This window comes from Rattus rattus, chromosome 7, assembly GCF_011064425.1.
Source record: "Rattus rattus isolate New Zealand chromosome 7, Rrattus_CSIRO_v1, whole genome shotgun sequence".
NCBI lineage: Eukaryota > Metazoa > Chordata > Mammalia > Rodentia > Muridae > Rattus > Rattus rattus.
The window spans coordinates 8,338,607-8,353,752 of NC_046160.1; the positions used below are offsets into that span (position 1 = coordinate 8,338,607).

The window sequence follows — 15,146 nt, forward strand, 5'->3', positions numbered from 1 at the left end:
AGATTACAAAGAAAGAGTGGCTTGTGTGGATTCAAGAATGGAGTGGAAAATTACCACTAGAATATAAATGTCTCGGTCCTAGGCTAATGTCCATTTCACTACGGTTTGTAGTCTTAGAAATCCTGCTGAGATCAGTATTGAACCAACTTTCACTGCGTGCTGGTGCTGCCTCCCGCACATGCGCATTTCGCTAACCTCGCTTTATGGCTCTGGGACTGTTCGGTCCACTGCGGCTGCGCGTTTCTGACTCCGACTGACTCCGGGAGCTGGCCCTAGAACCGTCCTCTTCATCTGAGCCAGAAGAATCATCCAGGAAAGGGCTGGTACTTATTTGTGTCGCCTTCTAAAGAAAACCAAAAGAGCCCCTGAATCCACCTCTAAAGTCGCTGTCCTCTCTACACATGTAATGCTTTACAGAAATTGGTCACTGGTGCATATTTTAAAAGAAAGAAAATGGCGTATTTTGACATCATGAAAACCTCTCTTCAAAACCTTAGATTTTAATTAGCTAGGAATTTCTGAATTACAAAAGATTCCTGAAAACATGCGACTGTCAATATCCGACAATCCTTGTTTTAATTAGGTTCTTCTGGCAAAGAAGGGGACCCTGGCAGGAACACAAGGACGTTTCTAAATTAGGAGTTTCCATTGCATCATTAATAATAAGCTAATGGCCCGGGGCGAGGGTGAGGAAAACCACATCATACTCTTCTTCTCCAGGCCTCCCCATTTCTTCTTTTTTTTATGATATATTAATGTGACCTTTTAAAGCTCTACAAAGGGGGCACTTGATGTAAAAATGTCGAGTGGAATCTGCAGCTTGAAGAAAGCTTCCCTGACTATCCTGAGGAGAACCATATGTCTGACAGCGAGAAATGCGTTCATTACCCCCTTCAACGTTGTGTACACAGGGGTCGTCACATTCTTGTATATGAGAGACATGTAAGGGCCTGCTACAGAGTGGGAAAGTAAGCTTGCAGCATCTGAAACAGAAAACAACATTAAAGAAGTTCCTTCCAGCTAGTACACTGGTCTGTTCCCTACGAAAATGTACTAAAAAGAAGTCAGATTAACAGGCACTGGTTATTAATATTACTCTGCTTTGTGAGTTATGACATTTCTAGACCTGTATCTACACTTTTTTGGTCTCTTTATTTGTGATGGGGTCTTTCTGTGGAGCCTAGGCTAGCACCAAAGTAGTGGGGATCGTCCTGCCGAGGCTCCTGATTGCTGGCATTGGAAGCCACATACCCAGCACAGATATTGTTTTTTATGGGTCACACGTGCCAGCTCCCCAACTGTAAGCTCTTTGACACAAGACTCGTGCCTTTTACGTCTTTAGCCTCTCCGCTGTGCTTAGCCGTGCAGTGCCAAGCAAAAAGGACTGCTGGCTGATTCTGTAAGTGGTCCCTTTGAAGATGCTGTCTGAGGATTTGGACCCCTGTCTCTGACTTGGTGCTAAAACCTCATTCTTAAGCCCTGTCAGGAGACCCAAGTGTTGACGGGTTAGAATATACTTTATTGACTATTAAGAAGAGAAAGCAACTAAAAACATCAGTGCTACCTCTCTAGATGAACCAGTTGGACGTCAGACAGGTGGGAAGTAGAAGGAACCACCGGAAGTATTTCTTTTCTTATTCTAGACAATTCTGTGTGAGTTATTTTGTTTTATGATTTTGAGACAGGGTCTCATGTAACCCAGGCTAGCCTTGAACCTACTAGTAGCTGAGGCTAGCCTTTAGCTTAAGATCCTCTTGCCTCGACCTACCAAGTGTTGGCCTTATATTTTCTATAGTAAGAATGACTATTTCTATGATAATTCTTTGAAGGAAAGGGGGAAAATAATATGCAAACTAATATTTTTATAATTTTTGCAGCTTTAAACAGATAAAATGCCCATGTCTTTCTACTTTGCCTTGCGGGGATTAAAAACAGTGAAGTACTTTCTACATCAGGACTGAATATATTCATGCCTTTATCCTAAATAAAATAAACATCAGTTTTAACACAAATCCCCAAGCATTTCCTGAACACTTACATATTTCCATTATTCTAATAATATTAGATATTTAGGTCTTGCTTAGTGAAAGATCAATAAAAAACCATGTAGTTTTTTTTTAAAAAAACTTTTTATTATAGTTTTTAAAGTTATAAACAGTAAAACTTACCGTCTTAAGCATTTTAAGTGTATAATTTGCTAGGGTAGAGTTTATTCACCTTGCTGTAAAAGAGACCTCTACAACTTTTCTTCTGAAAATTTGTGCCCACTAAAGAGCATCCTCCCTCCCCCAATTTCCCAGCTCCCCGTTGAGCATCAGCCTACACTGTCTCTGCTATTCGCTGCTTTAATGAATTCATTAACAGAATCACGTGCTCCTGCCTCTCTGTGGCTGCATCCCATTCTTCTCTCAGGCGTCCCTGAAGGTTCACCCGCATGACAACATGCAAAGAAGGCACTTACTTTTATTAGCATTCTCCATATTGAAGGCCTCAGACACTCGGATGCCTGATTTGGCTACTGCATAAATCCTGCTCTCCTAATATAAAAGAGAGATTGCACCAGGTGCTTACAGCCATGAAATGATTACAGTGAACACAACACGCTCCCTTTGTTCTTCAGACAACATCTACTAGAGTGCAAAATTCTAGTTAGCACAGAACTCGTCAGTGCTGATAAAATGCACCACCGTGAATAGCTTGTAGAGATTTTTCCCTCATTCCGCAGTTGTTCTATTATTTGTTTTGGTCCCCAAACTTGGGCCTGGTATCTTGACTTTAGGCGATATAAGAGCAAGCCTGGGAGAGCTTACTGGCGAGCACTGATTTTAGGTAAACCCCTTCTTCAACATTCCAACATTCTACATGTGGTTAAAGGAGGAAACCATGGCTAGCTGTAGCATGAAGCCAACTTTTTACAGTCACTAATTACACACTGACACCATCTGTAATATCTGTCACCACGACTAGGATAAAAACGGGAAAAAAATGTACGTTCAGAATCCCAGCAGAGCATTAAATGTTATTGCCTTCTTATTTCAATGTACATTTCAGTAGAATAAAAGACTTTGGGTCGAATAAAAATTGTATTCTAGAATTGTGTGGGAATGATTATCTTGTTCCAAAAGTAGCGTATTATGTTTCCTCCTCTTCTCCAGAAAGATCTCTGAAATGGTTACTGCAAGGGTAGCATCACTGGCTAACGAGGAGGAGGATCCAATGGTTCCCAGTACATCTATCACTGTGCCCTGCCTTTTATGAAAGGTCTAGACTTGAACATAGTTGCCTGGACCAGAACACGGATGGCAGCGGATGTCACGCTCTGCTACTGGGCTGGCCAGTGGCAACAGTAACTGGCACGAGATCACTGATGACACTGATGAGGGGGCCTGTTCGATGGGCTAGTGTCAAATAGAGTGGACTGCTTTCTTTGAAGGGATTTACACACAGAGATGAACTGCAGAGGTCAGTGCTAAGGCAGTGTAAGCAGGAGCTTCGTGGCTGCTGGAGTCCATGTGAGCACGAGACAGAGCTGGAAGCAGGAAGGAAATCGGAGAGTCAGCACAGATGAGAAGACAAGCCAGGGCACTTAGAAAGCAGGCCGTTAGAAGGAGCGCTGGGTCAGAGCTTGTCCCACCAGAGTGACTATTATTCTGCATGAAACTCTAATTCAACCAGGGTAGGCTTGCTTTAGAATAGCATCTTACTGACTGACTGAGTTAGCTAGAACATCTCCCGAAAACCTGAAAATATAAACCTTTGAACCTTTGCCTAGGGTCAGTACATTAGAAGTCTGAGAAGCATTCTACTTTTGCAGGACCAAAAGCTTAAAAAGAAGAAAACAAGGAAAAGGTAAAACTGTCAAATAAAATGAACTTGAAAGCTTAACATCAATTTCTGAAGATCTTCAACGTAACAACAACAACAGCAGCAGCAGCAGCAGCAGCAGCAGCAGCAGCAGCAGCAGCAGCAGCAGCAGACCAAATCGCCGCATCTTACTGCCTAAAGCTAGCATAACTAGAATTCCAGAGAGCCACGCACCATTTGCTTCTACTTTTTTGTGCAGTGAAGAATTTAGCAATAAACAAGAGGCGGTTTCATGTGGATACTGAAAGGGAAAAAAAAATGTTCTCTTTAAAGTAAATAAAAAGCAGATACATCTTTAAGTCTGAATTTATATCAGGAAAGCCGTGGCCATTGTAATTCGCTTACAGTGACAGCAGCTGCCAAATTAAATAACCACGACAACAGTAAAATAGCACGACTCCAAAACCCAAAATACCTGGCAACCCAGATGTTTCTTTTGAATCGAGAGGTTAAATGCTCCCAATCTGGGCAGGAAAACACAAGTCTACAAAACAGAGCAATTCGCTTAATTTTAAAGGTGGACTATCCGGGCTGGTGGGACGGCTCAGTGGCTACAGGTTAGGGTGATAAACTGAGCTTGAGCCTAAGAACCTGCATGGTGGAGAAAACTCCCTACAGGTTGTCCTGACCTCCACGTGTACACTGTAGCATGCTCGCCCCTCCCGTTAGTCCATGCGTGTGAAAGCTTAAAGAGTTTGTTTTTTTGTTTTTTAAATCAGGCAATGGATACTTCTAAGAAATATCCAATCAGTGACAGGTTGGTTTTGTCGTCACAGTCAATGTTTCCAAAGTCTCTTCTAGGTCAGTAGGAAGCTAATTTAGCTGAAGGAATGGATGTGTAAGTTCACAACAAGTAAAGCAAAACCTGTTAATCAAGCGTGAAGCGAAGCGCAGAGCCGTGAGCGGTAAGACAGACCGAAGTGTGGCTTCAGAAGCACTCCAGTGCAGTTGTTGAGGAAACAAACCCTCTCTCCCACCCCATCACGTGACCGGCGTCATGGGCCTCCAGGCACTGAACGCTCCTGCCTTCCACATTCACTCTTCTTCTGTAGTTTGCACAGCCCAGCCCCGGCCCTCTCTCCTATCTCTAGAGGATCAGCTCCCACAGAAAACAGACATCTGTCTTCATATTGGATGAGTTAGAGGGGCCCTGGCCTCGCTTCCCCCATGAGGTAGTCACAATAATCCAGCTCCAGCTTGGGCCTGAGCGAACAAATATAACTCTACTATTGAAAAGCTCACCCGCCCCCCATCCATCCCCACCCGTATTTTAAATTCCCATCTGTTTTGTTTCTCAATTGTTCAGAACATGGTTGGGGAAGAGAAGGGGAAACTGAATTCTGAAAATGCTGGATTTGAAAAGAAACGGGGGCGGGGGCCGGGGGCGGGGTGTGCGGAGAAAAGGCCCCTGAGTGCATGCTGCACCCGGATGTAATTACCCAAGAGGGGAAGCGGTGCAAAGGAGGAGTGGGGGGTTTGCTGCACGAGGCCTTCTTTGTGGCCTCGCTGTTTTCCGGGTCTTCTGCAGACGGAGGATCCTGGGAGTCATAGGAAAATAAGTCACCGCAGCCCGTGTCCATGATGTCCACGGCTTCCGCCCCATCACCATCAACCACATCAAGGTCCGTTTCCTGAGGCCTCAGCGGCCGGATCATGCTGATGGCATTCCGGTTCATGCCAAACATCCGGTCCGAACATAACTGTGGTTGGCTCAGGTGCCTTTTGGTGAGTGCCACACTTATACTGAAGACGTTGGGGATCCTCAGCTTTGGGGGTGGCAGGAATGGTGGAGGCACTAATGGTGTTCCTTTTCCAGGGAGTGAGTTAGGGTGCTTGGGGGTTAAAGCTGGGGTTAAAATAGGGCTTGGGGTGTTGGCCTCGCTTGATGAGGATGAATAATCCAGTCTCTGGGACTGAAATTTCTTATTCAGTTCATCTGAGGAACTATCTCGCTCCTTAACTCCTGACTGAGAACTTCCCTTTGCAAGGTTACTGGGAGCTTTCCATGGTGCCTTCTGCTGCCAAGAATACAGCTTCTTGTGCTGTGGTCTGTTAGCATCAAAAGTCTCTTCCTCGAATATAGAACTACTGTCATCAGATGCTGTGAGATAGGCTTCGCTGCCCGGCCTGCCACACTGGCCACCCTCCTCAGACGTGTGGCTGGAAAGGGTGGACGTGCACCTGGACTTAGATCTGCCCTTGCTTCCATCGTCATCGTCTGAACTCCAGTCACTCACTGGAAGCCCAGAATGCTCGGGGGTCCCACCATCCGTTACAAAGCTTGCTCCCGTCTTCCGGTTCTGTTCTGAGCCACAAGAGGTCTCGAGCAACTTTCTCTGGCTTCTGCTGTTCTCTTGCACTTGGTTGTCAGCAGGCTTCTCTGCAATTTCCATCTCTAGAGGAAGACACAGCACATTGGCAGGTTGCCTTTTAAAATGACAGAACTTCACAGCATGCGTGCATTTGCGCTGCCTGGAGTAACTACGCTGGCCATGTCATGTGAATAAGGTCAGATTATACTATTCTCTGTTGGCTTTATGCCTTCTGAAGCACGTTTGAAAACTGCTGGGGTTATAAAAAACAGATAATCCTGACGTTTCAATTTCATTGTATCAAAGCAAATTGCCTTTTACTAATAAGTATGTGGGGGAATGAAAGTTGGCAATAACCTAAAGAGAGACAGAGCATAGTGTGAAGAAGGATGAATTTGACCGTCAAAGAAAGAAGCCGCCAACAACCTGAGCACCATGACTTCCATTTTAGAAGGAAAGAAAATGACAACCCTTTCCCCCCCCCCCGCTAACCTTCAAAATTATCATAATGTAAGCCTAAACAGAAACACAAAACCGTAATTTCAGAAGCCATATTTGTGTTCACACTTCAATACAGGAAATGTGTAAAAAAAAAAAATCACAGAAAAAGCTTTCTTCTACTCTATCTATAACTACCATGTGCTTTAATAAGAACAACCTCTTTAATGCCTTTAGATACGGATTCCATCCGTTAGCACTGTGAGAAATGGAACACACCAACAGCCTCATAAATGATGGCTTAAAACTCCAGATTGACAAGAAAAGGAACTCTGAAAACAATAAATATGAACCTCACAACTAAGGGACAAGAGGCGAAAGAGAGAGCTCTCAAGTCCTACAGTGAGGAGTGGTAACATTTTCAAGGTTTCTGTAGGAGGGATTGGTTACATTTTCAAGGTTATGCAGTCAGGATTGGTTACATTTTCAAGGTTTCTATAGCAGGGATTGGTTACATTTTCAAGGTTATGTGGTCAGGATTGGTTACATTTTCAAGATTTCTGTAGGAGGGATTGGTTACATTTTCAAGCGCTGAGCTTCAGCACAGGCAAACTCAGTGGTGCTGAGTCCACCACTGAAAAGGTTTCTTAGAAAAGTAACAAAATGTGAGTAACAACAAGGACTAGGTAACAAGGCAGCCTTCCACTGGAAAAGCACTGGGTAGTTTTCAGAATGTCAAAAACCCAGCCGAGAGGCAGCTTTTACCTCCGTCATTTTTCTCAGGCCTTGGAAGGAAACTAGCACAGGATGTAGGTAAGTTGCAAACCCAAGCTTCCCTAGAACTTTTGGAAAAAGTCAACAAACAAGGTTGTCCTTGACGTGTTGCCACCAGGCTGCGCCAGCAGGCAAAATTTAAAGGGAGGCTGTAAAAATGCCGAGCAGAAATCTTCACACACCCAGGGCTGGGTCATGTAAGGCAGCAGTTCCTTCTCTGAAGTAACAAAGAATCAAAGTAGTTATCAAAGTGTCCCCAACCAAGTGTTCATTTTTTTTATGTGTTTGGTAGGCCAGTATTAATTTCATGTTTAATATTGGGTAATGTAAAACATTTTCAAGAAGCTATGAATACAAATGCAGAGTTCCCATTTGAAATTGAGCCAAAATGTGTACCCCGTAGTTAGGATGATAACCTTAATATTTTAAATATCTTTCCCACCTGCTGTAGGGAAAAACATGTAGATAATCAATGTTTCCTCTGCACCCTCCCCCCACCGGCAAAAACCTACGTAAGACACAACATAACTATTAGAAAGTTCAGTGCTGTATGACTCTTATTAAATATTCCCACAAGGCATTGGGGTATTGGGGAAAATCAAGGTAAATTCTGATCGATCTTAGTGAATGATGGTTTTGCTTTTTTCAAAACGCCGAAGTAGACTGCTGTCGCTCTAAGTACCTTCTACGCATCTTGCTTCGGCGAACTCAGGTTCGCTTGAGGCCATCTTGTTCACTTCCTCGGACCTTACTGCACAAGGCGGACTCTTTGCTGGGACAAGAAGCATCAAACGTCAAACTGCTCAGAGGCGCTGCCCTTCTGAGGGCTTTGGGCTGGAGACACAGGATACTTTCTTCTCTTGGAGTTCTGTTAGGTCATCAAGCAAAATGGAGTTGAATTTTTTTATAGCGGTTTATCAGATGAACAAAAGCATGAAAGGACTTAAACCACTCTTAATACCAGGGAAAAAAGACTGAAATTCCTCTTACACTTATTATACATAAGTAAATGGAAACCCTGCATCAAGCATAGAACCCTACATCTGGTGTGTGGACGGTGCAGGGCGTGGTCGGGAGTGGATCAGTGGGTAAAGGTGTCTGCTGTCAGTCCTGGTGACCTGGGTTCAGGCCGAAAATCGCTAACTGTGGGTTTAGTCCGTCTTCAGAATAATTGGCATTGTTGCTTGTGAGGTCCAGAGCATGGAGGTCCTAGCAAGAAAAGTTCCTGAGGAATTAACCTCAGGGCACTAGGAAAACAACAGAAGGTGAGGTGGGTCACCCTAAATAGTAACTGACAGTGAGGACAAATGTTTCCTCAGAGCTATCTTCCAATATGTTATGCTGATCACCCACCACATAACAGATTCACAATAATATAGTTTTAATTATGTCCCATTGGTCCTCAATTCCACGGATTCTGCATCTGTGGAGTCAATCAATGGTGAATCAAAAATATTTAGGAAAAGAAAAAACCTGTCTCTACTGAATGTATACAGATATTTTACTATGGATCTCTAAAAATAATCTAACAAATGTTTATACAATGTTTACCTATCACTTAGCATTATAGTAACCTGAAGATGATCACAGGTGAGAGTGTGCAGGCCATCATATTGTATGCAGTCCCTGGGCCATTTTATTGAAGGACCTGGAGCATCCTCGACTTTGGCATTTGTGGGGATCGGAGTCTCAGTCCTAAAAACAACTGCATGTGTATGTATGTATGTATGTATGTCTGAATGTGTGTGTATATGTATGTGTGTAATATATACATATATCTTGTATTATGTGTACAATACATAGAGTATGTAGTTTATAATGTATCCATATATATTTTGTAAGCACACTAAATCTGGCATTTGTATGGTATGTCTGCTCCAGTCTAAGCCTAGTTTCCACTTAGGTCTAACACCCAAGAGACTGTTACTGAAGGCTAGAACTGCAAGCCGGAGATAGCAGAGAAAGAGACAATCTTTTAGAAATAGAAATGGTACATCCAACCTACTTCAGTGATGGCGAGTGTCGTGAAAACAGGAAGCCTTAATTCTATATGTGGACCTGTAATCTCAGCACTCAAGAGGCTGAGAAGGAAGATGTAGCCTGGGCTACATAAGTGAGTTCCAGAACAGCCTGCTCTACACAGCGAGAGAGAGCCTGTCAATCAAAAACTTTATATATTGCTTTGGGAAAGCAGTGCTGCTGTCACAATCACAACATTATTAATATAAGAATATTAAATATTCTGGAGTTATAACATGGTTACTATTAAGTAGGTCATTAAAATTGTCTTCAATTTATTGCCTTTCAGCTGGGCATGGTGGCACATGCCTTTAATCCCAGCACTTGAGAGGCAGAGACAGGCAGATCTCTGTGAGTTCGAAGCCAGCCTGGTCTACAGAGATAGTTCCAGGACAGCCAGGGCCACACAGAGAAAGCCTCTAAGAAACCAAAGGTCATGTTCTTCCAGTCACACCAGTTTGTTCTTAGTGCACTGTGGGATCCATGGTTTTGAGGATACAAAGAAATGGGGAGGCTGAGTCTGCAGAGCTGAGGACCATCACGCAGTAGCGCTTTGAGCTAGTCTGTGCACAAGCCGAGTGAGCACAACACACACACACACACACACACAGATACACACACACACACACACACCACACACATATATACACCACAGACACACACACAGACATACACACACAGACACACACAAACAGACATACACACACACACACACACACACACACACACACACACACACACACACACCCCTATGGAGTCACCCTGTCTTCATCCAAGTGCACAACTGAGTGGTTACCACCAGGACGGTGTCTACAGAACTCTCTGTCATGACAGCTACACAAAGGGCAATGTCCAGGATGTGAGTTTCTATGACAGCCAAGAAACGTGAGACAGGAAGCTGGTCGGCTGGCTTAGTGGGTAAAGTGCTTGCTGAGTCTGAGTGTCCAAGTGTGGATCCCCAGTGTCTACAGAAAAGCCAAATGTGGTACACAAACCTTTAACCCCGGGCCTGGGTGGGAGGGCAGACACAGGTAGATCCAGAGCCCTTAGCCAACCTGGCTAACCACGTTCGTGAGCCCCAGGTTCTGTGGGAGAGCCTGTCTCAGAAATAAGGTAAAGGTGATAAAAGAAGAGACAGTTGGGGATTTAGCTCAGTGATAGAGAGCTTGCCTAGCAAGCGCAAGGCCCGGGGTTCGGCCCTCGGATCCAAAAAAAAAAAAAAAAAAAAAAAACAGAAAAAAAAAGAAGAGGAGACAGGAAGTTGACCTCTGAGATCTACACGGCCATGGGAGTGCTCTGACACACACACAAAAATGTAGAAAAGGTAACTTTCAAAAAGAAAATTTCAAAAAAATTGAAAGTAGCAACTGATTTTCTTTTCTAAAGCAAAACTATCTGAAATTAAATACTGAAATCAGCATTACCATGTTTTGATTATTCAATAACATTTGGTTGTATCTGTAGGACATGGCAGACTAAGTCGAGACTTCCTCTAGAACGGTAAACCTACTGAAACTAAACTAAAGTCTATTGAGTAGACAGCTTAAGTTCAGTCCGTTACTGTCAGTGGTCATGGATGGCTGGTGACATCACTTTCTTCAATGCAGGAAGAAGCCAGGTTTTCTAAAGAACTCTGAGGAAACATCTTTTCATATGTTTGTGGTGCTGGGGCTGAGATGGGACCTCTCACACGTACTGTGCAAGCACCCTAGCACTGAACTGAAACCCCAGCCTTTGAATCCTTTTAAAAGTAGGTCAGACCTACTGCAGACATCCTGGGGTTATTGATGGCTACTCCATTTGGCACAATTCATATCCTCTTCCGGAAGACTTGGTCCCAGGAAGGCTAGGGTACTGACAACGTATGAATGAACTGAGTTTTGTGGCATTTGCCACAACCAGAGGAGGCACTGGGGAATCCACAGAAACATCCTGCAGCTGCCTTCAAGAAACCCCCAAATTCAGGGGCATGTTCAGAATGCATGACGCCAAGGAGCCATGAAAGCCCTCAACACAGGTGTGACTATGTACATTTTAACCCCCACTAAAGGGATCTATCCTCTTTCATGTTCAAGTCTCAGAATACTGAAGAAGAAACCTTTGTACAAATACTTCTACCCTTTGGCTTCATATTCCCCTCTCTGTTCCATCACGATAACAGAGACGTAGTACTACATTGCTGGGAAGAACCAAGATGCCGTTACCGCTGCAGACCGGACCTGCTGCAGACTGGACCTGCTGCCTATGATCTCTGAACTTCAAGGCTGACATTAACGGGTAGTAGTTTTAGCAGATTGGATTCTTTGGACTTTAAATGGATTGCTCTTTAGGAGAGGGAGGCAAAACTACCATGCAGTCATCTTTCTCTGACCTATGGAATAGTCACTTTGATAAATTAATATTTCATCACTTGTCTCTTTGCCTGTGGCTTCTCAGTCCACCTTCTCTTTGGATGGAGAAAATCTTTTCATTTACTGACAGTAAGTGAGCATCTTACATGATATTCATAATCAGAACCTTATGGAAACACTGATGGGAAACTCCTATACAACCAGCACAGCCCCGATCCCATCTTAGTGAAAATATCTGTACCTTGCAATTTTGACTGTATTGCTCTTAGCTCTTCGGTCTGGGTTTGGTTGATGAAACGAAGATTCTGATTCTCTACTTCAAGCTAAATAAAAGAGCAGAATAATATTCTTTAATATAAAATAATAATTTTTAAATTCATCAATAAACTACACAATTTAGAAAATAGCAATATATAATTACTGTGTGCAAGCTGGTGATCTTATTAGCATTGGCTATCACCCTTAACAATTATTTCATCAATATATAATTACTCTGTGTGCAAGCTGGTGATCTTATTAGCATTGGCTGTCACCTTTAACAATTATGTCGTCAATATTTATTTGCTCAGAGCTAAAAGTTTTCATCCCCACTGCAAAATAATTTAAAAAAATTGTTTTTAAGACAACTGTTTCAGCATTTAGTCTGTGTTTCTTAGATACTAAACCTATTAACTTTATGACATATACATGTAATATTCATAATTATTTAGAAGCAACCCATTACAATGTGGCTGTGTACAGTCATCATCATGAGTGTAATGGATATTAAAATCAAAGCAGTCTATCACGAGTTTATCAAAACACAGGACAATAACCAACTGGTCAGGACTTATGGTCTCACTCAGGGTGCGTAGTATATTATAAACATTAATTAATAATAAGAAGTAAATAATAAGAGAAAATGTAGCAGTAAATACCTCGTTTAATTTAACTGTTACCCATTCTTTGATCTTAGCTGCTTTTTCTTCTATTGTTTTAGCTTCTTTTATCCTCACTTGTTTCTGAAATAACATCAACAGCTGGTTAGTTTAAACGTGAGTGCCTTGGCTTGGAGACATTGTATCATAAAATCTAGAAGCCAAATCCACTTAAAACCTGTTTCTGGGTTAATACAATTTACCTCCAAGTAATCAAGCAGATTTTTCAAAGCCCAAATTGCCCGGTATAGTAGTACATGTCTGTAATCCTAGCCACTGGAGGCTGAGGCAGGAGGATCATAGGGTGTGGACCAGCATGAACAATAGATCTTGTTAAAACAGAAAGATGAGAGGGGGAGGGGAAGAAAGGATTTTGTTCAGTAGAGAAAGAAACCAAAAGGCACATGCAGATGTGGCCATGCAGATGTGGCAATAACCCGGCAGACATTTTCACAGGATGTAAGAGCTCCAAGGAAACAAGCCTCTGGGCGTGTCTGAGGGATTTTCTACACTGGGTTGATTGATGTGGGCAGTTCGACCTTAAATGCAGACGGCATACTTCCATGGGCTGGGGTCTTGAACAACCATTCATCTCTCTGCTTCCTGACTGTGGACACAAGGTGAGCAGCTGCCCCACCTCTGCCTCATGTCTTCCCTGTGGTGATGGGCTGTACGCTGAAATTGTCAGTAAAATAAACCCTTCCTTCCTTGTGTGGCTTCTGTCAGGTATTTTGTTGAAGCAAGACAAAGTATCTACCTAGTACCACAAGCATTGTTCATTCCAGCAGCAGGGTCCCCCCACCTCCCACTTCCCAGATACCCCACTACCCCTCTCCCCTGCTTCCCAGATACTCATACACTGAAGTGAAGCCTCTGAATTTATCAACAAAACGAACTATTTCTGGACCAGGAGAATTGGATCTACTAAGTCAGGTGGAGAACGTGAATCCGCTTAGGAGCAGGGTTATTTTCTCCTTCAAACAAAACCAGAAAAACAAACACAGAGAAATTCTAGTTTGTTACATTTAACAACCTTAAAACCTGGCTCTGGTCACAAAACTTCAAAGAATGTGAATAGCACGTAAGTCACATCGGGTGGGGACTGGGCTGCTAGGATGCTGAAAACCACTGTCCTAAAGCACTGAGCCCACAGAGAAGGGAAAAAGAAATGAAAATGTTAATGCATTTAACACACATAGCAGTCACATTAAATGGCTACTTGAATGTCATTTATTCTGGAGACAAGGTCTTACTCTGTAACCCAGGCTGGCTTTGATTCAGTATGTAGCCCGATTAGCCTCAAACTCATGGCAATCCTCCTGCATCAGCCTCTCAAAATCATGCTGGGATGATGGGGATGATTACACCCCACTCCTGGTGAATTTTTGTCACACAACTGACAGTACTCTACTTGGTCATAAGGAGCAACTGAAAACTGAATACTTCTGGGCAGGAGGATCAGTTCACACACAAATATGTACAATTTAACTTTTTTTAAAGATAGTCTTATATGTTGTCCCGACTGGCCTCATACTAATGATCCTCCAGTGTCAGCCTCCAGGATTCTGAGATTACAGGCATGGACCACCATACCCACTTTGGTTGCAAATATTTTATGATTGTTATAAACTGAGTATTTCCAAATGAAAAACATCACATTTAAACTCTGAAGTCTGAATGTTAAAGAACATCCATGCATCTAAAAAACTACTAGATCGGGGGCCCATGGGTAAAGGCATGTGTCACCATGTCTGATGTCGTGGGTTCTATCACCAGGACCATGTGGTGGAAGGAGAGAGCCAACTCCTATAAGTGCCCTCTGACATAGCAACATATGTGCGCTCGCACACACATACACAAACAGTAATGAACACTCACACATGCATACTCATGTGCACACACACATGCACATACACATGAACATTCGCACATGCACACATACATGCACTTGTGTGCACACACATACACACATGCACACACATGCACGAGCTCACACATAATAAAAAAGTACTAGATCTTGCCTTGAGTTACCCAAGACCTTTTTCCTGTACCTCTTACCAACACATGTGACATAATCCTGTGAGTAAAAGTCTCCAGAGTACCATATCTAAGCTTTGTTTTAAACTACACAGCAATGAGCACACATTAATAAGATGGGCGATTCAGTTTCCTAACCTGCTCTTCAAGCCGCAGAGCCAAGTTCTGAATGAGGTCATCCTTCTCCTGCATCACAGACTCCAAATCTTGACACTTCTTGTATAGCCGTGTCTCTGACTCACTGGTTTGAATGTTAGCTGCTTTTAGTTTCTCTTCCATAACTTGTACCTAAATTCAGAGGGTAAATTATGCCATTGTACCAGACTTAATTTGTCAGTTTTAAGCTTAGAATTGTACTTTAACATTAGGCTCTTAAATCATATCACAAACTGAAAATATTAAATAAACAGTAAGGTGTAATGTATTGGGGTGAT

At 42.9% G+C, this 15,146-nt stretch overlaps 1 protein-coding gene across 1 annotated transcript in view; it reads right to left on the reverse strand.

Annotated features, from left to right (window-relative positions):
* Plekhh2 (pleckstrin homology, MyTH4 and FERM domain containing H2) overlaps window positions 1–15,146 on the reverse strand; it is a 104,611-nt gene that overhangs the window by 47,411 nt on the left and 42,054 nt on the right. Inside the window, 8 exon segments of the mRNA XM_032908753.1 lie at window positions 196–343; window positions 889–983; window positions 2,462–2,537; window positions 5,304–6,259; window positions 8,071–8,256; window positions 12,000–12,081; window positions 12,676–12,759; window positions 14,851–15,000. Coding sequence (XP_032764644.1) covers window positions 196–343; window positions 889–983; window positions 2,462–2,537; window positions 5,304–6,259; window positions 8,071–8,256; window positions 12,000–12,081; window positions 12,676–12,759; window positions 14,851–15,000 — 1,777 coding nt within the window.